Genomic DNA, 23,289 nt, shown 5'->3' with positions numbered 1-23,289 from the left:
TGGCCACACAACTAATCACTGGAGTTAAATGTCAGAATATCAGACACAAAAAAACAACAACAATGGGCGACTTATTTGCGGGAAAAAAAAACATGTACATCTGTACAGCCACTGCAGTATAAAGTCGCGTCTCTATCAATTATGAACCATGATATGAGTGCAGCTTTTATTTTGAAACTTACTCATCCGGGTCCCCGCAGCCTAAGCAAGCTCGCGCTAACTCGGACGTCGCGAAGTGTCAAGCTAGCTCATGAGAAACCTGAACTGAGACCAGAAGTGTATACAGTGTGCCTTCACTATAAAAGAAAACTTCTATTCCATTTTTTAAAAATGCTTTGAGTGTTTGACACCAGTGACAGAACTTGACAATTAATTATCTCATTTATGATTCACTAGTTAAATTGAAACATTTAATGGAAAATCTGAACAGATGTCGTTAGATCAGATTTCTTTCTTGTCTTTCTTTAAAATGCTCTCACATGATAAGACTTAGGGAAAGACTGCTCAATTTAATTGTTACCCATTGTAAAAGTTAAATTGGGCGTTTTCCTTTATAAATACAAGGATGCCACAAACATGAGGCCTTGGGCTTAATGCGGAGCACAGATTTACACAGAAATATGCCACAACTGCCGTCGTTCATTTGTGGTTTTATCCTAAACAACAATAATTGCACAAAATTGCATGTTGTGTTTTAATCATAAATACATTTGTTATCCGATTTTAAATACCTAGGGTCAAATATCTCCAAGTTTTTTGCAATTGTTACACTTACATGTTTCAGATTAATAAACTAATGTTAATGTCGAACAAAGATAATAAAATAAAATGCACTTTTAACATAAATATTTCTTTTTTTTATTATTCAAAAAGTAATTGCCCCTTAACTTAATAACTGGTTGTGCCACCCTTGGCAGCAAGAACTGCAATCCAAAGTTCGTCATAACTGGCAATGAGGCTTTCACGCCTCTGTGGGGAATTTTGATCAACTGTTTTGTGCGTAATTGTTATAATTCAGACACACTGGAGGGTTTTTGAGGATTAAGGGCCTTTTTAAGGTCATGCCAAAGAATCAAAATCTCAAGTTTAAAAGAATCACAATCTCAAGTTGCCAAAGAATCACAATCTCAAGTTTAAGTCTGGGCTTTGAGTATAGGGCACACCAAGACCCTCGTTTTTTTAATCCATTCAGAAGCAGACTTGCTCAATTGTTTTGGATCATTATCCTGCTGAATAACCCAAGAACTGAACAAACTGATGGTTGGACAATCTCCTTCAGGATTTTTTGGTAAAGACCAGAATTCCATCACTTCCATCACTCCATCACAGTGTATATTTACTCCTCTTATATCTCCTGTTATATTTGTCTAACAAAATTTGTGTGTTGATCTGAAACATTTAAGTTAAGTGTGACAAGGAAGGAGGCAAATACCTTTTCTCATCAACTGGTTGTAACAGGTTTATAAAGAAATAGAAAATAAAAGGGGACTTCAAAAAAAGTTCAATTACAGTGAAAATTGTAAAATAAAAATACAGTTCTTATATTCTTTCAAGGGCCTAAAAATGTTGGTACTTTAATGGCAAAACAATAATTTAACTTAAATCACTATGCAAATATTAAAATAGTTGAACTGCAGGCGAAGTGAATACAAAAGTTGTCAAGTGTATAGTTATATGTAGTTTACTCTTACAGCACAAAATGTTATTTTATAAAGAATAACATAATAATCTATCAACTACATGCTTCTGAGTGAACGCTATGTTTTTCTTTAATCTGAAGACTCGGACCGGAAGTCTCCTCTTAACTCCGCGTGACTTGACACTGGTGGCAGGAATGGCGGCTATGATCACTAGAGGAAGGAACCAAGAGACCCTGAAACTTTACTTCTGACGGCCCCGCAGAGGAATGTGTTTCTAGTGAAGAGCAGAAACACCCTCCTGTAACGGATTACAGCGAGAAGAAGTGCTGTAACGTGAGATCACGGCGGTAGATGTCCGGGTCGGGGAGGTGGACGCACTTTGCTAGTTAGCCTAACGTTAGTGCCACTGACTTTGATTCAAGGTAGCTGTTAGCCCGCTGCACTACTAGCCAGCTGTTGGCTACTTGGCTTGGCTGGCCCAACAAGTTATTAACTGTGTGAAAGCAACCTTTATTTGAATCTTCGAGTTGGGATCGGCTCCTGCTTGGTACACAGTATTAGGGACGTTTACAGAGATTGGGATAAGGCGCGTTGGGAACATCATTACAACAGCTAACCTCAACGTTAGCTCGGCTTAGCTAAGTTGGGATCCTGAAGTCTCGCCCATTTTTTGGATCCTGCCCCAGCCATTGGCTAAGGGCTAATCAACAGCCAACTTGTGTTCTTTTCAGGCTCAATTGGTACTACGATGGAAAGTCTAACGCTGAGTGATGTCGAGCAGAAATATTACTCGGATTTGTTCGTTTACTGTGACACGGACAACACCAAAAAAGTGGCTTCCAACGGGAGAGTTCTTGACCTTTTCCGGGCGGCCCAGCTACCCAGCGAAGTTGTCCTGCAGGTAAGCTAGCGTAACCGTGTTATCATTCAGACTGTGAAGGTGTGCGTGAAACGAAGGGCCATTGGGGGATTTTTGGCAAACTTGGCTGGCAGGCTGACTGTTGGAGCTGTCCTGTCAGCCAGTGTCGTTGTGGTTATTTAGCCCGGGTGCTTAGCAGAGCTGCGCAGCAAGAGAGACACACCTTCTTCTGGCTAATGTTAGCCTTAGCTAAACAGAGTAGGTAGACAACTCACACAATTTATTTCTTCATTGAGTTTTTTTTTCTCTAACTGACATATTATACATGCAATAAAAGCTGGCATGCCCTCTTCAGTTACCTTTCTGTGGGTATGTGTTGAACTGTGTATCTAACGCACTAAATACTTCTCATTGCTCTTGCTGCCCACTCTTTCCTGTCTTCTCCCTCCATCAACATCTGCCTTTTTTGTTCATTACTGGCTAACATGGTGGAAATGCCTGTGCCTGCACACCTGTGATCCACAGAAGTGGAGACTTTGTTTATTAACCCTCAAATACGGATTGCCTTCTTGGTCAGATTGCAGTGATCCCCCTGTAGAATGTCCCTGCTCTGACAACTGTGAGTCATGAGTAGCCAGTTAAACTGCAGCAGCCCATTCTTGTGACTCCAGATCTCTCAGCATGGCCAATATTTGCAGTTTGTGAGTCAGCATCCTTTTCAAGGTCAAGGGGGGGGGCTGTGTGGTGGGAGAATTAAGGAGCGTGGTAATCCTACCACTTCCAGAATCTACACTGAGCTCTGTGTTTGCCCGTGAGACACATACTGCTACAGTGTCATGTTGTAACAGGCTGAGAAAAGTCACTGCTGCTTTGTATCCAGTCATACTTGGATGAAGTCCCTCATCGGCAAGAAAAGGATCGGCGGTCAGCTGTGGCAGTTTTTTGGTTTTTTTTGAGTGGCTCGCAGCACTTAAGGGCACCCTCTTAAACAGTTATCCTCATGTTATAAAATCTCACCAGCAGTACTGATCCTAAGGTTTCAGTTGTTTCTTTTAACCACTTTATCTTTTGTGTGTAGAAGGCCGTTTCATTGTTTTGTGAAGCACTACAAAACATGATAACCAGACTTTTTACGCATAGAACACACTGGACATCTGCTTGTGAACATGGCAGATGAGACCATTCTTAAGGGAACAGTTCATCGGATAATTTAAACAGACACTAAACGATAGCTGTTGTTTATTCTCCTTTTTATTACTTGGATGCTATGTTTGCTTAGAGGAAAGCTGCTCTTTCAGATGAATACAATGTTGTTAACTGTTCTCCCTTGTCCTTGTGTGCGTGGGTTTAGATCACAGAGCTATGTGGAGCCACTCGGCTGGGTCACTTCGGTCGGAGCCAGTTCTACATCGCTCTGAAGCTCATCGCCATTGCCCAGTCAGGGCTGCCTCTGAGGGTGGAGAGCCTCAACTCGGGTGAGTCCATAAATCGAAGTGAGTCATTGTCATTGTTGTGCATTGATTTCTAAACAATACCATTACACAATTGTGGTCTAGGTCCTCTCTGAAGTACTTTTAGACTTTGGTTATATAGAGATATACTGTTGTTCTCAGGCTGGTTAAAATGTTTCAGGTTAGAAATGAGTTTCATGAATTTCAGAGACAGCTGTTCTCTTCATCGCTAATCAATTACATTTAATGGCAGAGCTATCATTTATCTATTAGAGTCTTAAAGGTTTTTTTGATAAGAAAAAGGTATTTATCTCAGAACTACATGCATGTGGTATTTTTTTTCTAGGTGTGCAGGGCTCGCAAAATCACTAGCCCGACGTCCCGGGGCTAGCGATTTTTCCAGTCGGGCTACCAAAATCTCTCTCTGCCCTGCCCGTCGGGCTATCATAGGAAGGAAAAATGTATGTCAATGCTTTTGCATTCTTTCGGAAATGTAGCTGGGTAATTATGTCATTGGCATCGGTGAGCCACTGTCAATATGTGACATATTGAAATCGCGTTTGAATTTGCGCTTGTTTTTTGCTTTCACTTTGCAATCGCGCGAACTGTGTATAGAGAGCGACAGTACTGATTGGTGAGTGACGATAATTTGCGCACCAATTCCTCTGACATTGTCTTATCAATCGTTAGCTTACTATGCAAACATGACAAATGAAATCTCCCGCAGCAAGCTTAAACATGTGAGAGGTTGATTGCGCAGAGAATCGCTGAGCGTTACGTGAGTGCTTGTGTAAAAGCAGCAGGATATATATTTTAGTTCTGCTGAGCCAAATAAGACAGGTCAGGCTGAAGAAGTGACAGCCAAAGAAAAGCTTACCACAAAACAGAAAAGTTATGACAAATCAGACTATAAGGCAAAAATAAAGTGCAGCTTTATGGTTTCATGGACAAAAGAATTTCTGTGGCTGCAATGTGACGAGCTAAATAACCAGGGCTGCACATAAGTGGTCCGCAGGTGCGCATTCGCTGTCAAAATAAAAAACGTGCACAAGATAAGAAGTTGCAACGCGTGTTTGCGTACATAGGATTTTCTGGAGGAAGACAGACATTTGTTTAGAACTCTTAAAGATGTCGAAGAAGCAAGCTCCTTTAAGCAATTACTTTGGTGTTCCTCCACCTCCAAAGAAATGCATTATTGCTCAGTCTGCAATATCTTTCCCAGAAAAAACACCAATTGCAAATAACATACTAAAAACAAACCTGAAAAATCTGTTTAGAACAGCGTACTATGTTGCAAAGAGTGAACTACCACTGGCACAATTTAGCAGTCTTTGCAAACTTCAAAAACCCGTGACTTCAGTGGAAAATTCAAATTCAGGATCTGACACAGACTGATTCATGTTCTACAGTTCTTACAAGTTCATAGAAATTTCTGTTTAATTAGAACCAAGTATTTGAGTTGATTGTAATTTTTATACAATGTTGTAATTTGTGTTTCAACAATTTTTTTGATTAACATCAATCAAAAAAATTGCTCTCTTTTTTATTCGGGCTACTTAAATTTATTTTGGGCTACCAAAAACTGAAGAGTCCCTGCCCGAAGGGCTACCAGGGATTTTGAAATTTTGCGAGCCCTGGTGTGCAGTGTATTTTAAGATTTTCATACAAGCATGTTCTCATGTTTTTTTTTAAAGCTGTTTCTTTGTATGTTAGCAGGATTATTTAATACTTTTTTTTTTGTTTTTTAACCACATTTGAGTCTTGGGCCATTGTATAAGCGAGTAACTTTTGGGATAGATCCAGATATGGTTAATAGAGCTTTTGGAAGGACTCTTTACATTCATAGACACAAATCAGATTCTTCTTCTTATGCCTGATCCCTGCAGGGCTCCCACCCTATTCCTAATGCCCTTTTTTGTCCTCTTTCACTACATCCATGAAAAAACTCCTCTTTGTCTTTTCCTCTTGCTTAGCAGCTCCACAGGTGTGTAATTAACATATCTGTATCCACTATCCCTATTCTGCACATGTCCAAACCATCTCAGCCTTACCGCTCTAACTTTGTCCAGACTGCTCAACCTGAGCCGTCCCTCTGATGTACTCATTTCTAATCCTGTCACCCATGAGGAAAAAAGTCTGCCACCTTCACCTCCGTCATAACCGGTCTCACTACCATCCAGTAAACTTTCCAGTTTAACTCTTGGGCCTATCCTTCTGTCACAAATCACCTCTGACACTCGTCTCTACCCGCTCTGCCCTGACTGCACTCTGTTCTTCACCTTTCTTGTGCGCTGTCTGTTGCTTTAGAGGTTTGACCCCAGGCATTTAAACTCATTCACTCTGACTGCCTTTGCTCCTTGCGTCTTCACTATTGCCTCCCTCTGAAATTAAATGAAAATGGATCAAATTAGAGAATGCATTTATGTAAAGAAAACAAACAATTGCTGTCTGAACCAGAAGAATCCAAAAGGAACTTTTTAGCCTTTGGAGAATCGATTTTATACGCTGGATGTTTGATACATAGGGTGTCTCATAACCCTGTGTTTCTAAAACTGGGAAAATAAACACTGGTACATTAAAAGTAAGCTGTAAAAAGAGAAGATCTTAAATGAAAAATGGCTCATTTTGATTAGTTGATGAGGCAGATGGCATCACATTGCTGATTGGAATAGTATTGGCCATTCTGTGCTATTGTCTTAGTATTTGTGTCACCAGATGTTTGTAATAGTATGAGCTGTTTCGATGACTTCCCTATTTATCTTAAGTAAACAACGAAGCCGTGGTGGGTTTGACCGCAAACTTGCGCTTTTCTATTTGTCCCTGTTGAGTTCTCTCGAGGAAAAAGAGAAGGAAAAACGCGGCGCACGATGTCACACTCACCCTCTATGCAACATGATCAGTTTGGCCTGAATATATTGCAAAATTGATTTCATAATTTGACAACAATATGAGGAAGCAAACAAGTCACTTCCTTCTAACAAAAGATTTAGGGATGTTTGAGCTCGGTAAACCTCGCTCTCAACTCTCTCTTTGTAAAGTTGGTGCTTTCTCAGAAGTAGACAGTTAATTACAGGATTTGGAAAAAATGTTTAGTTTACTCAGTGCTTTCAGAAAGCTTGAAGTCACCACAGTTGTTCCAAAATATTAAATAGAAAGTTATTTCTGGAGCGGAGGCTTTTGGGGTAATAATACAGGCGTTCAGAAGCAAAGGGGGTGGTGGTTTGGTTTCTGCGTGCTTACTAAAAGACAGAGCGCTGCACATAATAATCCTGGGGTGAAACAATTCTTTTAACCAGACTTAAGTTAGCGATATAAGAGGATATTGTTAGTAGGTTTAAAGGAAATTTTAATCTTTTGTTAAAACTGATTATTATTTTTCTTAAAAGTAGATTCTCATATTCACAATGCTTGAAGCAGCAAACGACTGGTACTTTTGGTGGAGGAAGAAAAAAATGTATGGCAAAAAAAAAAAAAAATCCAGATCACTTTCTTCCCACTAGCTAATCAATTTGTTGCTGAGTCACTGAAACCATAGTGGGGTCATATACAACAGGATTAGCTTATTTGGGTGTCTTGGTCTTGGGTCTGTTTGCTTACCCACTCTCTGAGAAAGCCATAAACACCAGTAGAAAGGGTTAGGGTTAACAATATTAGTACCAGTTCAGTATCTGCCAATGAGACCGCCTAAAAACTACAAACCCTGCTTCATTCAACTATCTTTTTGTGGCACACGTTGAATTTTTAAATCAGTTTGGTTTTTTTAAATAACCGTGGAGTGTAGAAAGTCCTGCCTCGCTCGTCTTTACCTCCTTGAGATTGTATTGGTTTGTCTGATTGTGTAGTAGCAGGATTTCTAAAAATGTTCCAGACAGATTTGCATTAGTTTTTTAGCAGAGGTTGACCCAACATAGAAGGGATTAATGTTTGGATTTGGTCTGGATCCAGGATTTTTTCAAAGGTTTCTTTAGCATTGTAAGATAGAGCAAACAGAAAAAAATACATTCTCCAAGGGAAAAAAAAGAAAAACAAAAATGGGCAAGCTACAGTGTGGTAGAAATTTTCAGTCTTAGAGCAGGCATGCTGGCACGGACTGTATTCTTGTGTTTGTTTATTACAGATCTTTGTTTTAAGTCCTCAGGATTAAGAGTTGAGAGACAGCAAACATACACTCGGTGTGGCAGTGTGTTTCATTTTCTATTTGAGGAAACAGCTCTTTCTGAAAAGTATACTGTTGTTCCCATTTTACAGCCATTACTCTCTTTCCAAACCCTATAAACGTCAGCTGATTCCAGCAGGCACAAGCATTCTGGGAAATCTACGGAGTCAGTAGGAGTCGGTTTTCCTCTCTCGAAAGCCAGAAGCAACTTCTGGACTCTAGTGCTCTGAAGTTTGATCTGGTCACCGAGTTGATTTCATTTTGTCAGCGGCTGCTGAACAAATATTGAAACTGAATTTAATTTGTGTCTCGACAGTCAAGGATCTACCGTTGCCAAGGTTTGTGGTGGGGAAGAACGAGGCAGAAGCGAGACATGCTGCACTGTACCAAGATCCCGACAGTCAGGGATTGTACCCTGCCCCCGGTACTGCAGTAATACCCAGGCCACCTGGCAGGGGTCACCAGAACAAGAAAGGACATCCTTCATCCACTTCACTTCCTGTCCACGAGGTCATCCAGCCCCTGGCAACTACTATAGAATCACAGGTTGGTAGTAGCAAATGCAAGAATCGATGTTGCAGGGACGATTGTATACAAACAAATATTTTTTTGAACAACTGAACCCAGTGGTTACTTGGAGATAAGCTGCTGTGTTTCCTGTGTTTTTCCTGTGTATATTTGACAGAGACATTAAAAGGGACACTCAAAGCATCTTGAATTGAAATCTATAGCAGAGCAACAAAGTGGTGGTGGAAATGATAAATTCCAAGGAAAAAGCTTTTCAAAGCCTCCATTTGGGGAAAAAGTCATGAAATTTTTAAGTGATCTTTACCAGATTCGAGTGGTGAATTTCTTCGTCGCTTTTATGTGTCCATGACTCATTGAAATTAAAGTCAATGTTGCTTCAAAGTAACTGCAAATAAGTGCCCAGAGTGGGAAGACTTGCCTCTGGAAGGACTTTGATGTTTGATTACATTCCTTTCTGAAGTTTTCTGCTGCGGACTTAAGTGTGTTGACACGTGTGTCAGTTATTTAGATTTCTTTCGCAAGTTTTAACTTCTTATATGTGTTGCATAATCATTCACTAGTTCCTTCAGCATCCTTTATCTGTGATGATGCAGATAAGAACTGATTGATGTAGCAGTTATTGGTCTTGGTTTGGATGTGGCGTGTTGAAGATTGACGTCTTGTTGTGTATTAGATGTGATCTAAAGGTGGTAGTATTACTGCTTTAAAACACTGAACTGTTTTAAAGCAGTAATACTACCACCTTCAAATAATTTTTATTCTGTAGACGATCATGCTTATTAAAGTTTGCTGATTCCTTATATGTGTACTAAATGTCTTTTTAACTGCTTGTTTATTTCATGGGTTTGTTTTTTTTCTTTCTTTTTTTTAATATGTCACCAGCCTGAACCAACGTCCCCAGTGGTCTCCCCTCACCAGTCTCCCCCAACCTCACCTCATTCCTGGAGGAAGCACAAGCGGCAACACAGTGGAGGAAACGCAGAGCGACAACCTGTGGTGGCAGCAACTGGAGCCGTGTGGACGCAGTTCAGAGAACCACAAACAGGTGACCCACTTCTTAATGATAGTTTCTCAAAAGGAGAACTATTCTGCCTATTTCCAACAACATATTTCTAATCTTATACTCTGCTAGAGTAGCTTTGCATTTGCATTTATTTCCATTCACAGTTCAAAGCAATCCTTATTATTTATACGGATGCAAATCATCCCTTGACCCATCTTCTGATTGGGTGCCCATTGTAAACAGAAGGTCTGAATGCCTTCTGGACTCATCTTGGAAAATGTTCAAATCTTTTCAGATATTTTATAGACTAAATAATTATTTAAGATGATGATGAGCAAATTTGTTGATAATGAAAATAAGGACAAAGAGAAAGAAAAGTGGCAACAAATTGAGTTAAAATGGCTTTTTTTTCTTTCTTTTTCTTTTTTTCTTTATTGAGGGCTAAAAAGGTAATGCATGTGACAGGGGTTTCACTTGCAAGCACTCACAAGCAGCATATGATAACAATAACATCTCTAATGGCAAACAGAAGTGACGGTGTGGTAAAAATTGCTTTTAGCTTTGACTTCAGTGATAAATTGTCGTTTGTACCACTTCCTGTTGTTTGCAGCGCCTACATGCTGTTAATGATATTTGCTGACACAGACACTTGTTGCAGTTTGTCATTAGGGGACCAAAGTAATTGTGCCTGCTTTTTTTTTTTTTTTCCAGCATAAAAAGTAGTTGAGATATTACAAAGAATGGTATGAAAACAAAACTTCTTAATTAACATTACATGCAAAAACATACTTTCCTGTCCTTCTCCTTTCAGGTCCAGTGGCTGGCGATGGCATGTGGCCGTCCCACTCACCGCCTCTTCCAGGTCAGGAGAGTTGGGTCAGTTTTACAGCGGACACACCGCCTTCCAGCACGCTTCCAGCAATGCACCCATCATCAGTCCAGGTACAGCGGTGTTGGCTCAACTCGCTTCCTATTGCAACAGGCTTCATAATACAAGCAAGCTAGAAAGATGCACATCAGAGTTCCATCTTAAATTACAAGGCGCTAGTTTTGATTCAGTACTTCAGCAGCAATAATGTGAAGCAATGGGTTGCCGTATGATTTTTGTCAATCTCTCACATCATTGTGGAGGAAATTTGGCCCAATGTTGTTAATATTGCTTCAGTTTGAAATTCATTTATGGGCGGTTCTCCTAAGGCCCCGCCACAACATTTCAGTCAGGTTGAGATCTCGACTTTGCCTGGGCCAGTGCATCATCTTGATTCCTCTCTTTTTTAGCCATTCTATTGTAGATTTGCTGCTGTGCTTGGGATCATTCTCCTGTTGCGTGACCCAATTTAGGCTGAGCTTTATCTGTCATTGTTTCAGAAGTCTTGGGGTTTGTTCAGATTTCACGAAACAGCATATAGTCCTGTGAAAATCTTCTTTTTCACAATACAGTGAACGCCCACTATTTTAAATAAGGGCTCCGATTACGGAAATGAGTTTTTTCATTTTCACCAGTGAAATCCTTGAACTAAACCAAACAGCTATAAGGTGAATCGTGGCCATATATATAAAAAAAACAAACAAACATTTGATTTGGGTAAAAAACAACCCCTAAAAACATAACTCCTCAACACTCTTGTGTTGTGTGCGTATTTGGTAGTGTGTAGCCCACAGTTAGTAAGAACAATCACCACTTTTGGAGTTTTTGACATTTTGCACTTACTAAGCGAGCTGACATAAAACTAAGGTCAGTCATTGCCAATATAAAATCACTGAAATGCTCAGAAATATTTTGGATCTATTCTATCTTTACCACCATTAGCCAATCACTATGCAGAAATGGGAGATGGGACGAGGAGACAGCAAAATGAGGCTATAAATTAAAGGACACATGTACACCCTCACAATACAGACCTAGAGAAGGCGATACAGTTCAATAGAGCATTAATATAGATCAGCAAGTTACAAGATGACCACACAGAGTATTTTAGCTGGAAAATGTGATGAAAATGTCTGCCATTAGAAACTGCAAACATAAAGCACGAGATATCACAGTAACCACAATCGGGCCTTGAATGTCAGCCAGCATCTTGTATCAGTACTTTATCTGCAAACGCTGCTGCTTGACTGAAACATGAGCAGCTTCGGTGACATTGCTCAGGCAAAGGCCTCTGTACCCACTGTCTAATTATAGGTACACATCATGCCCTCTTTTAGTTTCTTCTTGTCGTTCTGAGCTAACAAGCAAAAAGTCAGTTCTACTTTAGGCCGAAAGTTCGGTAACCATTGTTGTGTTTCAGTTTTGAATATTATTCTTTAAAGGTTTGATTTCTTAGAGTGCCAAGTTTGTATGTATGAGTAGGGGGCCAGGGAGACACGCACTGTTCATACTAACAGTGAAGAAGCTGGATTTGCATAGGTTAAAGTGTTATTCTTAATACTTAATTATGCTCTTCTTTCTTAAATGTTTCTGTAAATGGGTTCTCGTAGGAAAGCACAACAATACGAACAGTAGCCTCAGCTGCAACGACCAATGAGATCCAGCGACAGTCCAGCACGTACGATGATCCGTGGAAGATCACAGACGAGCAGAGGCAGTATTACATTAACCAGTTTAAAACAATTCAGCCTGACCTCACTGGCTTCATACCTGGTAGGAACAAAAATACACATACACACACACGCGCTATCAGGATAAAACACGGGTTATTAATAAACTGTGGTTTCTGCGTGTTTCAGGTTCAGCAGCAAAAGAGTTCTTCACTAAATCAAAGCTACCGATTTTAGAATTGTCACATATTTGGTGAGTCACTGCTCTTCTTCTATTTATGGCCTCTGTGTGTGTTTGTGTATCTAAGGGAAATTAAGGGCACCATATACACGCATTCACCACCTGAATGGAGTTGATGGCCACATTTAACAGTTTGACATGCGGATATGCTGTAGGTTAGAGCAGGATGGGCATTGATCTTTGCACCAGTGCTCCTTTGTTCTATTGAAAGATCCCTAATTTCATATTTATAAAACTTAATATGAAGCTGTAGTAAAAGCTTTATTTACTTTTTAGACAAGTGCAGTGTGTGGCAGTTAATCCTAAAAACACCAAGAAGCTTTTCTTTGCTCTTTATCAGAATGTATCATCACTGATCGGACAGCATGTGCAACCTGGATATGGTTAACTGTTAAACTTCAAGACTAATTTTTACTAAAAAATGCCAAACATCAACAAAGACAAAAGGTTTGACCTTATGTAGTTGCTGCAAAGAAAATGTGTTTCACCAGTTCTTTGTTAACTCCAAACCAACCTGGCTTAATTTTGCTGATGAGTAAGACGTTTGTGGCTAATCGAGCTCGTCAAAAACAAGTTGTCAGTTCCTGTTTATGGGATTATTTCCAAAGAAGCGTGCAGTGTCAGTTGACACAACTTGTTTTGACAGGATTCATAATGACTAGTATCACTAGCTCTAAGCAGTAAACGCGGCATGTAAATGGGCAAGTTGGATCAGATTCAATGTCTGCTGTAATGCCGTATATGATATGATATTCTTACTGTCTAATGTGTGTTTAAAGGGAGCTGTCAGACTTTGATAAAGATGGAGCGCTGACCCTGGATGAATTCTGCGCTGCCTTTCACTTAGTTGTGGCCAGGAAGAATGGCTACGACCTCCCCGAGAAGCTTCCTGAGAGCCTGATGCCAAAGCTGATTGACCTCGATGACTCAGCAGGTGCTCAGGCTTGCCTCGCTCTTCCTCTCTCTGCTGCACCCTCTATTCATTTTCTTATCTCACACCTCATTAGATCTAGGGTAACAGCGCTATTGTGCAAAACCCGCATGTTGGAAGTAGTTAACTGATTTTTGGGCTGAGCTGCACTTTTCATGACAGTTTTGTGTTCTCCTGCGCTCTTTTAACTTGACATTGACTCAGTTGCTGATAGCCATAACAAACATGTTTATCAAGTGTTATAATTCAGTGTTGACCTTGTTTTTACATATCAGGAAAACAGCAGAGAAATATAGATTTTTGCCATTGATGGTTAAATGTAGTTGGCATTTTGAGTGCATGAAAAAAATGTTTTATCTCAAGCTGTTCTCTGAAGTTCATCTTTTTGAAGAATCCCAACCAAAAGTAATGTCGTGTGGATTTTTTTTAGTTTATTCATGTGTATTTAACTCGTGTCTATTTTTTTTCAGAAGTCCCAGAGCAGACTGCTGATGTTGGATACTCTGCGTCACCAGTAGAGGTGACCCCCAACAAGTCTCCCTCTATGCCTTCGCTCAATCAAGCCTGGCCAGAGATGAACCAGAGCAACGAGGTTCCAACGTGCACGCACCACATGACTATATGTGTCGTTTTTACACATCCTCTAAACTCGAGGCTGTTTGCTTTTGCTCTGTTTGCATTTGATTCATCTTAATTGCTCAGGGTTAATTAAGTGAGGTTGCTCTCTCTTTATCCATCCATTATAATTCAAGTGCCACTTCATCCTATTCATCATCAAACATATTTTCTGATAATTCAGCACCTCCTCTCTCACTTCTTGAGACTGTGTATGAAAGTCGGCAATGTCCGTTTTGTTTCCACGCCTGCTGATGATGCCGCGTCAGTGCGGCATCACAGCAGAGGCTGAGACTGATGATGTAAATGTGTGATGTCACTGCACTGGCTGACTGACTGACATGTTTTTTCTCACTGTCTGTCTGTCTCCTGCAGCAGTGGGAGACGTTTAGCGAGCGCTCCTCCAGCTCACAAACTCTGACCCAATTTGACTCTAACATTGCACCAGCTGACCCTGTAAGTCAATCACTTAGCATGCATGGTTTCACCATTAATGGACAGACATTAACCCTCTCCAGATCTCTTTTCTTTTTCTCTCTATCTCTCTCAGGTTCTCTCTGTCTCACTGTCTGCATGATGTTCTTTCAGAGTGCAATTAAGTGCATCAGCAATAGAAGTGTGTGTTGTGATTTGGCTTGCTCAGTTTCTATTGGACATCACCTTTTTTTTCTTTAGAGTCACATCCACCAATCACATTTTAAGATTGTAAGAGATGCATTTTTCCTCACGATTAAGAACTAAAGGTTGTGCACAATTCTGTTGTGCATTTACTTTTGAACAGTCAAAGTTCTTTACGTTTATTTATTTTAAATTTTTAAACCGTAAACCAATAATTGTCCCAAAAATAGCTCTGACTTCAAATACGGTTTTATATTGCAGGAGTGTGCATCTGTTTTTAGACTGCTTTTATGTACTCCCATTCTGAGCTAAAACTCAAGATTAAAAAAAAAAAAAAACACTTATCAAGCTTAACCAATAAATCTCCCAAAAATTAGATTTATCAAAGTTTTCCATGTTAGTCTTAATTGACTGTTGAATTTTCTGCAGTCAGTTTGTGTATGAATGTAAGGCTAATACAGTTATTTTTAGCCATTTGAATAATTTAGAATTTAAGTAAATGTAACCCCACTGATGTAGGAGTAAAAAAAAAAAAAAGCCCCAAATCTCTCTCTGCTGTGGAAAAATCCTGCATCGACAGCAGACCCAAACAGCTCCTCAGATTCTTTTTTTTAAATTTGTTTTTTGTGGCTAAATTCTCCGCTGCCATCCATGCACCAAATCTTAATGGGTGCATAGGATCCTTGCTGTCCAACTGTGAAGAACACACTCGGAGCAGAAAATAATTTTTGAAACAATATCAGTTTTTTGTTTGTTTTTAGTTGTTGTTAGGAGGGGGGGGGGGAATAATTGTACGGGCACGTCTTTTATTTTTATTTATTTCTTTTAAAAGCTTATTTAGAAAATATGTTTCCAGGTCTTTCACATCTTCTCATTTAAACATGTTTGATGAGATGCTCAGTGAGCATGTCAGCTAAAAGAGTGCCACACAGGTTTTCATGTTGAACCTTCCTCCTCACAGGACCAGTAGCCAAAAAAAAAAAAAATTATACCCATCTTCTTCCTGTCTGTTTGACCCTCTCTGTGTCTATCTTTTCCACAGGACACGGCCATCGTTCACCCAGTTCCCATCCGGATGACGCCCAGTAAGATTCACATGCAGGAGATGGAGCTGAAGAGGACTGGCAGTGGTGAGAAACTCTCTGACCTTAAACTGACTGTCCAAATCCTGACTTACAGTTGAATAATGATATTGATGCACATGTGCAGCAACAGGCAGACCTCTAAATCTGTTTTTGTGGGCAGCAATGTGAAGGAACTTTAATATGACTGAAACAGAATTATGACCTAATTGCATTAGAAAGCATGCTAGTATGTTCTTTATATACTGAAGAAAAAACATATTGTCACAGGTGGGAAAACATCCAGCTGTGGTAATAGAGTCAGATTACTTTGTGCTTTGCAGAGTGCGCACTATTGGGAAAGTAATAAAAATCCAAAAGGTCACCATTTGAAATGATTCAAAGAGAGCCTCACAGAAGCTTTTATTACTCATATACATGTTTTTTTTGTCTGCAACTGAGCATGTTTTGTCCAAACTAACAGCGGGATTGCTAACATTTAATTTTCCCTGTTGATTGACTGCATTTGCTTCAACACTTTCTCCTGTTTGTGATCTCCCCCTTCCTCCAACATTTAGACCACAATCATCCTACCAGTCCTCTGCTGGCTAAACCTCCAGAACTGTCTGAAGAAGCCAAATTACCCGCCTCCATGAAGTTTGTAGCTGCCAACACTGTAGGTGAGTAAAAGATGAGCTGCTATGGCAGGGAGCTTTAATACGGTGTTCCAAAAACATCATCTGACACACGATTCAGTTATTTATTTTGTTTAGCCATTTTAATCCACTTTCTATTTTAAGGTCAGACTAGAGCAGGGCGATATAATCAAAAATATTTATCACGATATATATTTGAAAATTTGCGATGACGATATAATTGACACTAGACAAAATACTTTACAACTCCACAACTTTTTTAGTGCAAAAAACCCCAGCAATGTATTTTCACTTAAACAAACAGCTGTTTTTTTATGTGGATCAAAGTTATATAAAAATTTACCAGTGCAAATGCAAATTTCTTGCTGACAGTTTAACTAAAAGGCATTTCCAGTGGAAACTGGCCGACATATCCTCAGCATGACCATGTATAATATCCACAAAACTTAAAAAGAGGTTATACACACACAATACGTGAGCCTCCTGCCTACGACAATCCATCAAGCAGTCCGGGTTTGTAGCTTAGCAAAGTCGTACTAAAACATTTGACAGATTTTCGAGCGCCGTGTACCACATAAAATCGTTTCGAGGTCAGTAAACACAACCAGAATTCATACATAAGGATTATATGGGGCACTGTCGATTTTCAGAAAAATTAAAGGATTGATTTGAATTGTGCTGTATTTTCCAAAAAACACGGTAATGACAACGGCCCGCTAGCATGCGCTACCAAAAATAGGGCTTTATAGTGTATCTGATGGACGAAAGCTAAACCAGTTCCACACCACTGAAGTTGCAGCATTTTTACAAACCAATTCTGGTTCATCCGTTTCATTCAGTGATCCGCTTTCGCCCTTCTCATTCTCCGTCGCCGCCATGCTTTTTCCACCATGTGCGTATGAAAACAAAGGTACTGCGCACGCGCGTTTTACCCATATTCTATCGCGATATTTCATTTTCTTATCGTTGCCCAACATTATACTGGTCTTACCGTGAGCGGTATGATATGGCCCAGCCATAGGTCACATCATTAAGAACAAAATTACAGATAGAAATTTGGCAAGCAGTCGATTTAATGACAAAAGAAAACCCTTGATACTTTAAAGTAACATACAAAAATCAAGACTAAAAAAAAGAAAATAAATAAAAATGGAAGTAGTTTTCCCTTATATGTTGGAAGGTGTCTGTGGTTCAGGTGGTAGAGACAGTTGTCTGCCAATCTCTGCTCCTCCATACCACATGTCGAAGTACTGAACCCCAAGTTACCCCAAATGCATCCATTGGCGTGTAACTGCGTGAATACAATAGAAAATACCTAAATTTGGTAGAAAGGCACTATCTTAGTACCATTTCATATTTGTCTTTCCTTGGTGGTGCCTTCATAACCTCAGTTAAGCTGCTGATAGTCCAGACTAAGATTCCAATTTTTTGTGGAAGAATTAAAAAAAAAAAAAAAAGACCATTTTGTTAATTTTCTCATGATTTGTATGCTTGTGTTTTTTTTTTTTCTTTTCATGAAGGTGATGGTTACAGCAGTTCAGACTCTTTCACCTCAGACCAGGAGCCAATCACAAGGCAGAGGTTCGTTCTTTTTCTGTCTGTCCTTTCTGACAATTACTGAAAGTGATGCTTTTGGGTTTTTCTACTTCCTCACATTGTTACTCAGTTAGTCATGTTGCAGCTCTGTTCAATGATCAACTCCAGACCTGAACTGTGATGAATCGTGTTGTAAATAAAGCACTGTATCCTGTGTGTAAATCTTTAAACATTAATGTGCTCAGGTCTCAGTCGGGTACGTCCCCAGAGGCTTTGAAGGTGGTAGCCCCGCCTCCCCCTCCACCCCGTCCCCACCCCTCCCACTCTCGCTCCTCATCTCTGGACATGAATCGCACCTTTGCTGCCACGTCTGCCACAGGACAACCCCAACCCTCTACGATAGCTTACCCTCCTGCTGTGCCTCCACGACCGCTTCCCACACAAGTAAGAAAAGTATTTTATGTGTTATAAACATCATTTGTGATTTTGATACTACGAAAGCTGTCACAACACCCTTTCATCCCTCCCCAGACATCAGTACCACTCACCGGGCATCGCGGAGAGGCGGAGAGTATACCAGGAGGCGGGGCGGTGCTCACTACCACATCCCCGCAGCAGATTCCCCAGCAGCCCAACTTTGCAGATTTCAGCCAGTTTCAGGCCTTTGCAGCCTCTGAGCAGCCCTCAAGCCTACCAGAGGTGGACAAACACATCGAGCCAGGACAGGTAGGTTGATCCTGGAGGGTCAGGATGCTCCTCTAGACAACATCAGTTCTTCTCAGAGATAGCATTTATAGTCTGGCTTTGTGTATAATATGTTAATATTAATGTGTTGATTTTTTGGATTTTTGAATGTATTTCTTTTGCTCTTTCCCAAAATCCCCAAGTGGTTGTTTATTTGAGTTTTCCTTCCGTTTGTTATATAATGTTCTAAACCCACACATTGATTGACAGATTTTATCCATATTACAGTTTTGTTTTTTTTGTCTTCTAGTATTAAATATTAGACTTCTTATGAAATATTATTGTTGCAAACCATCTGCATCTTTTAATTTCTTAACTGTGGCTGTTGTTGTTACATTTGAGTAAACACTTTCACTTTCACATGCATTGTTTGTTTATGTCTGCAGGGGGACAAGCCTTCGGAGGGGGCCGGCCCCTTGAGAACAGTTAAGAGTGACGGCCAAGCTGATGAGAGACCCTCAGCTACAGTCAACTCTGTACGTCTTTGAACTTTAAACTCAATAAGACCAGTGGTTTTTAAACTTTTTGTGTTTGTGTGGAACATCAAGAGGCAATCTGAAATTCATAGGCACACTTGTTTATTAGACTGTGTGAAAGTGAGGTAAACTCTTTGTTGTCCCGTCAGGGAGCCAAAGGCTCCTCCGGCCCCCTGGCTCCTCCCCCCAAACCTGTACGTCGAAGGTTGAAGTCTGAAGACGAGCTGAGGCCGGAGGACGAGCAGCACGGTCCACAGAAATCTAACGTCATAGCCGCCGTCCTGGCCACTCAGCCTTCCATTCCCAGGTGGAGAAACTTGGCTTTGGTTGAGGACATGTTACAGGGCGTTGTGTTTATCAGCACTTTAGAAAAAGCATATTTCTCTGTTTGCAGGTCAGTTGGAAAGGATAAAAAGGCGATTCAGGCTTCAATCAGAAGGAACAAGGAGACAAACACTGTTTTGGCACGACTTAACAGTGAGCTCCAGCAGCAGCTAAAGGTATGGAAGACATTAGAAGTGTTTTCTAGTTTTAGCAAACAGACTTTGTTCTCCTTTTAACTCCCGCTTTGCTCACACCTGTTTTCTTTTCCCAGGATCTGCTTGAAGAAAGGATATCTCTAGAAGTCCAGCTGGAGCAGCTCAGACCCTTTTCCCATCTTTAACCTACATATGGAGAGCAACTCTACTGTAGTTCATCTGAATCAAGGCTGTGGCCCTCGATGTGACTCCTCCCTCCCTCCTCTCCTTTTCCTTCCATCAATCCCGGCTTTTCCCGGAGGCTTCAACCTGCCTCAGGGCATTCCGTTAAAAACTGTCACGCTCAATCACACACTGCTCAATCGTAAACCGGACAGACCTGAGGGCACAGTCTTACCAGTGGGAGGGGATCTTAGAAACTGGCACTTTTCACTTTTTGCTCAAGAGAGGCGAAGGTGAGGAGGATGACGGCAAACTGAGAGGCAGAGCGCTCCAGCTCCAAGTTCGCTCTGAAGATAAAACTGCTGGTGTCTTGATTAAATCACTCTCTGAATGACTGAAGGAGAAATGCGGAGTGTATTTGTCATGTTTGTGTGACTGTTTGTGCATTTGTGTTCCTGGTGGCTGGCACCAGTATGCTTGACTCGGCTGCACCAAACTCCTGCAGAAAATTTAAAAAGGGGGCGAAACAGTTTTTTTTCTTCTTTTGTGTAAGTGAACTGAGACGACCTTCTAATATCGTGTGATGTCACAAACTCGATAGGTTGGGTCTTGTTTATTACACTGAAATTGACATGGAACAGTAAAGACGGGCAAATTGTGCTTTAAGTGAGCATTATATGCTAAAACTTAGAAGTTTCTGGTTTATAAAAAAAGGTTACATTTTTCCTCTTTTCACTTTTTGATCCGTGCTACTACTGTAGTGCTCTGAAGGCATTTCTTGTTTTTGAATCCTCATGAATGGTCTGTTCTGCTGAACATGTGGCACCCATGGCTGTCCATTATTGTGAAATAATCCAAAGAACACAGACTTTATGGGCTTGCAATGGGACACATGAAGACCGAAGGAAGTCTACAGCACAAATCATCCGTCGGTACATCAGTCAATAAGCAAGTAAGGATAAATTTGTCTTTTTCTAAATGGAGTTTGGTGTAGTCGCCTCTCTATTTGTGAAACATACTGGGCTATCTCCAGACAGGACCTTTTGTGTGTTTGTGTGGGGCTTAATGACTAAACCAACACGGTGAAGGCTTTTTGTTTTTGTTTTTTTTGGTGACGCATCCTGTGACATGAACTCAGTCCACCCTTCCTCTCTTACTGCCCCCTTCAAGTCTACATGTAAACATTTGCGTGGTTGATGGCGTGATGCAGTGAGTGAAAGTGCCGTGTCTTCTGTTTTTTGTTTGTTTTTGTTTTCTACGTGTTACAGTGTTTCGTTTTTTGGGATCGTGGTGACTGAATGGTTTCACTTTATGCCAAATGACTGAACTTACACTCTTCTCTTTCACTTCCGCTCGGGCTGTGTTTGAAGAAAAATGCACCACCTTTTCTTTCCCTGAAGTTTTCTTCATTTAGTTTCAAACCTAGCTCTGTCTTGACATTTCAGCTTTCTTTCTAACGCTGCGGGTTTTGTTTCTTTTTTTTTTTTGTTTGTTTGTTTTCTCTCCCAAACTTTAACTTCACCTTTATGAGTCAAGAACAGACATTCATATGAAGGGTTTGAAGATATTCCAGCTGTTTGATTGCAGGAAGCGGCGTTTATGAAGAATACATTTGTTGCTGATTGGGGAGAAGTTTACCTGTGATTTCTCTTCAGCAAACATGTGCACAGATCCAAACTGATGCAGCAGGTAGTGATTTTTGATGATTTAAAAAAAAAAGAAGAGAGAAATCAACAACAACAAAACAGCTGTTTTCCAATTGGGCAGTCAGCACTATGCAAGAATGGGCGATACATCCTCACAGACCAACTATACCTAAGTGTTTGTCCGATGATAGTAGCAACCATGTGAACAGTACACTCTGGTTTTTGTATCGTAGCTCTTCCAGAACATCATCTACTGTATGTTTGTGATGTATTTTTGCCTTTTTGTTGTGTTTGTTTTTTGGGGTGGTACTGATAAGCAGTCCGCTTCCCCGGGCTCCTGGCTCCAGAGGGAAGTAAACTCCAGATCAGTGTTGTATCAGGGCAGTTTCACCTGAAATCTGTGGGTGTAGATGAAGCTTAACAGGAGACCAGTCAACAGAGTGGGAGACCTGAATGTCCCAACTGCACTTTGAACTGAATTCCCCCCCCCCCCCCCCCCCCCTCTTGTTCCCTCACAATTTCTTTTATTTGTTGTCTCTCTTTGCTTACTTTTAATCTGCATGTTGTCTTTCACGTGTATTTAAAAAGAAGATGCTTTAAGATGAAAAAAATGATGAACCACTTGTTTTATTTCTCATGTTTTTTTTGTTGTTTTTTTGTGTGCCAGTGTCATAAAATGCCCCGTTTTTGGTCAGTGAATTTTTCTTTTATTAATGATTTATCCTTGTGTTGGTTTTTTTTTTTTTTGTTGTTGTTGTTTTTTTTTTTTTGGTGAAGCATCAGTCTTCTTCTAAAGCCTTACTCCCCCCTGACGGCGTTCAGGTTTCCACAGCGGCTGACTGACCTCTCTTCCTTGTTGTATCAAGGCTCGCCTTCTTTTTTTTTGCTGTTGAGGACGATGATGTAATTGGTGTGTGTGCGCGTGTGTGTGTGTGTGCGTGCGTGCGCATGTTGTTTCCAGACCTGGAACTAGTACCATTTAAAACCCTGTTGAACACCTTCAAGTGGGATTGATTTTATTTTTGCTAGCACAACAGCTCCCTCATCATCCTTTAACCCAAAAGGCAATCCAGGCAGGCAGAAGCAATCAGTCGGTAATTAAGTCTTTGATGGGATTTTGAATGCTATTCGCTCCCAGATCTGTGTTGTATATTGTATATGATACACACTTTTGGACTCATATGTAAATTTGCATTAATTGCTGACTAACAGCGAAAGAATATTCTATTTAATTCCTTCTCTCTTGGCTGTGGGAACCCTAGATGTTTAACTGCATGGATGTACTGTATCTCTGCAGATTCAACTAGCAGCTGTGTGATTTTTACACAAAAATAAAAAACGGCACAATATTTTAAAAACTGCTCTCTTTACTCACTAATTTATCTGGAAATGTTTAAAAGGTCCTTTAATTGGGAAATAAGTATCATTTATCTTCTAACCTGTACCTCCAGCAGGAAAATGTACCCAGTCACCAAACAACAGTCGTCTCCAACTCTTTATGACCATGCTGGTGGACTTCAGTGGACTTCCCCAGTTAGCCAGCAGGGATGTACATCTGACAATTCTGTCGAAAGTATGTGATGAAATCATGTCTATGTGGAGTAAAATCAAGACGCTAATTTACTTGAAATTTAACACCCCATGGTTTAATGGTGTTGGGAAGAAAGTGGGTTCCATAGTGTAGCCGTTTTATATATTTGCCTAACAAGAAATTTTGATTTTGGTCCGCGTCACTTGTTTTAAACTTCCGACGATAAAGTATGATCACAGCAAGACTGTAAGATGGATGCTTATCTAACAGGGTTATGGAGAGTGCAGCAGAAATATAAACATATAAAATATAAAAGCAGACTTTTTGTTAATTATCTGGTTTAGTTCAACTTTGACCTGTGAGGTAGTTTGTTGTAGTCTGTTCACCGGAGCTGTTGATCAATTTCTTATAAGTAAAA

The 23,289-nt window shown here is 40.3% G+C and overlaps 1 protein-coding gene across 4 annotated transcripts; it reads left to right on the top strand.

Annotated features, from left to right (window-relative positions):
* The first annotated feature begins 1,796 nt into the window (after window positions 1–1,796).
* Window positions 1,797–21,416, top strand: reps1 (RALBP1 associated Eps domain containing 1). Of its 4 annotated transcripts, none has more exons than XM_006792704.3 (20): window positions 1,797–1,973; window positions 2,372–2,541; window positions 3,851–3,974; window positions 8,423–8,652; window positions 9,517–9,679; window positions 10,449–10,579; window positions 12,116–12,278; window positions 12,365–12,428; window positions 13,196–13,350; window positions 13,818–13,939; window positions 14,338–14,418; window positions 15,623–15,710; window positions 16,220–16,321; window positions 17,818–17,878; window positions 18,079–18,277; window positions 18,365–18,559; window positions 18,964–19,053; window positions 19,203–19,360; window positions 19,448–19,553; window positions 19,649–21,416. In XM_006792704.3, the coding sequence occupies exons 2-20, from the start codon at window positions 2,389–2,391 to the stop codon at window positions 19,715–19,717; spliced, it is 2,454 nt and encodes an 817-aa protein (XP_006792767.1). In that variant the 5' UTR covers window positions 1,797–1,973; window positions 2,372–2,388; the 3' UTR covers window positions 19,718–21,416. The 4 variants fall into 4 exon arrangements, with proteins under 4 accessions (XP_006792767.1, XP_006792766.1, XP_006792765.1 ...); XM_006792703.3 differs by having other exon boundaries at window positions 1,797–1,987; XM_006792702.3 differs by having other exon boundaries at window positions 1,797–2,062.
* The last annotated feature ends 1,873 nt before the right edge of the window (window positions 21,417–23,289 follow it).

The sequence above is a fragment of the Neolamprologus brichardi genome, chromosome 15, assembly GCF_056152115.1.
Source record: "Neolamprologus brichardi isolate AB-2024 chromosome 15, ASM5615211v1, whole genome shotgun sequence".
NCBI lineage: Eukaryota > Metazoa > Chordata > Actinopteri > Cichliformes > Cichlidae > Neolamprologus > Neolamprologus brichardi.
The sequence above is the reverse complement of the archived record's forward strand: the minus strand, read 5'-3'. Positions and strand labels throughout refer to the sequence as shown.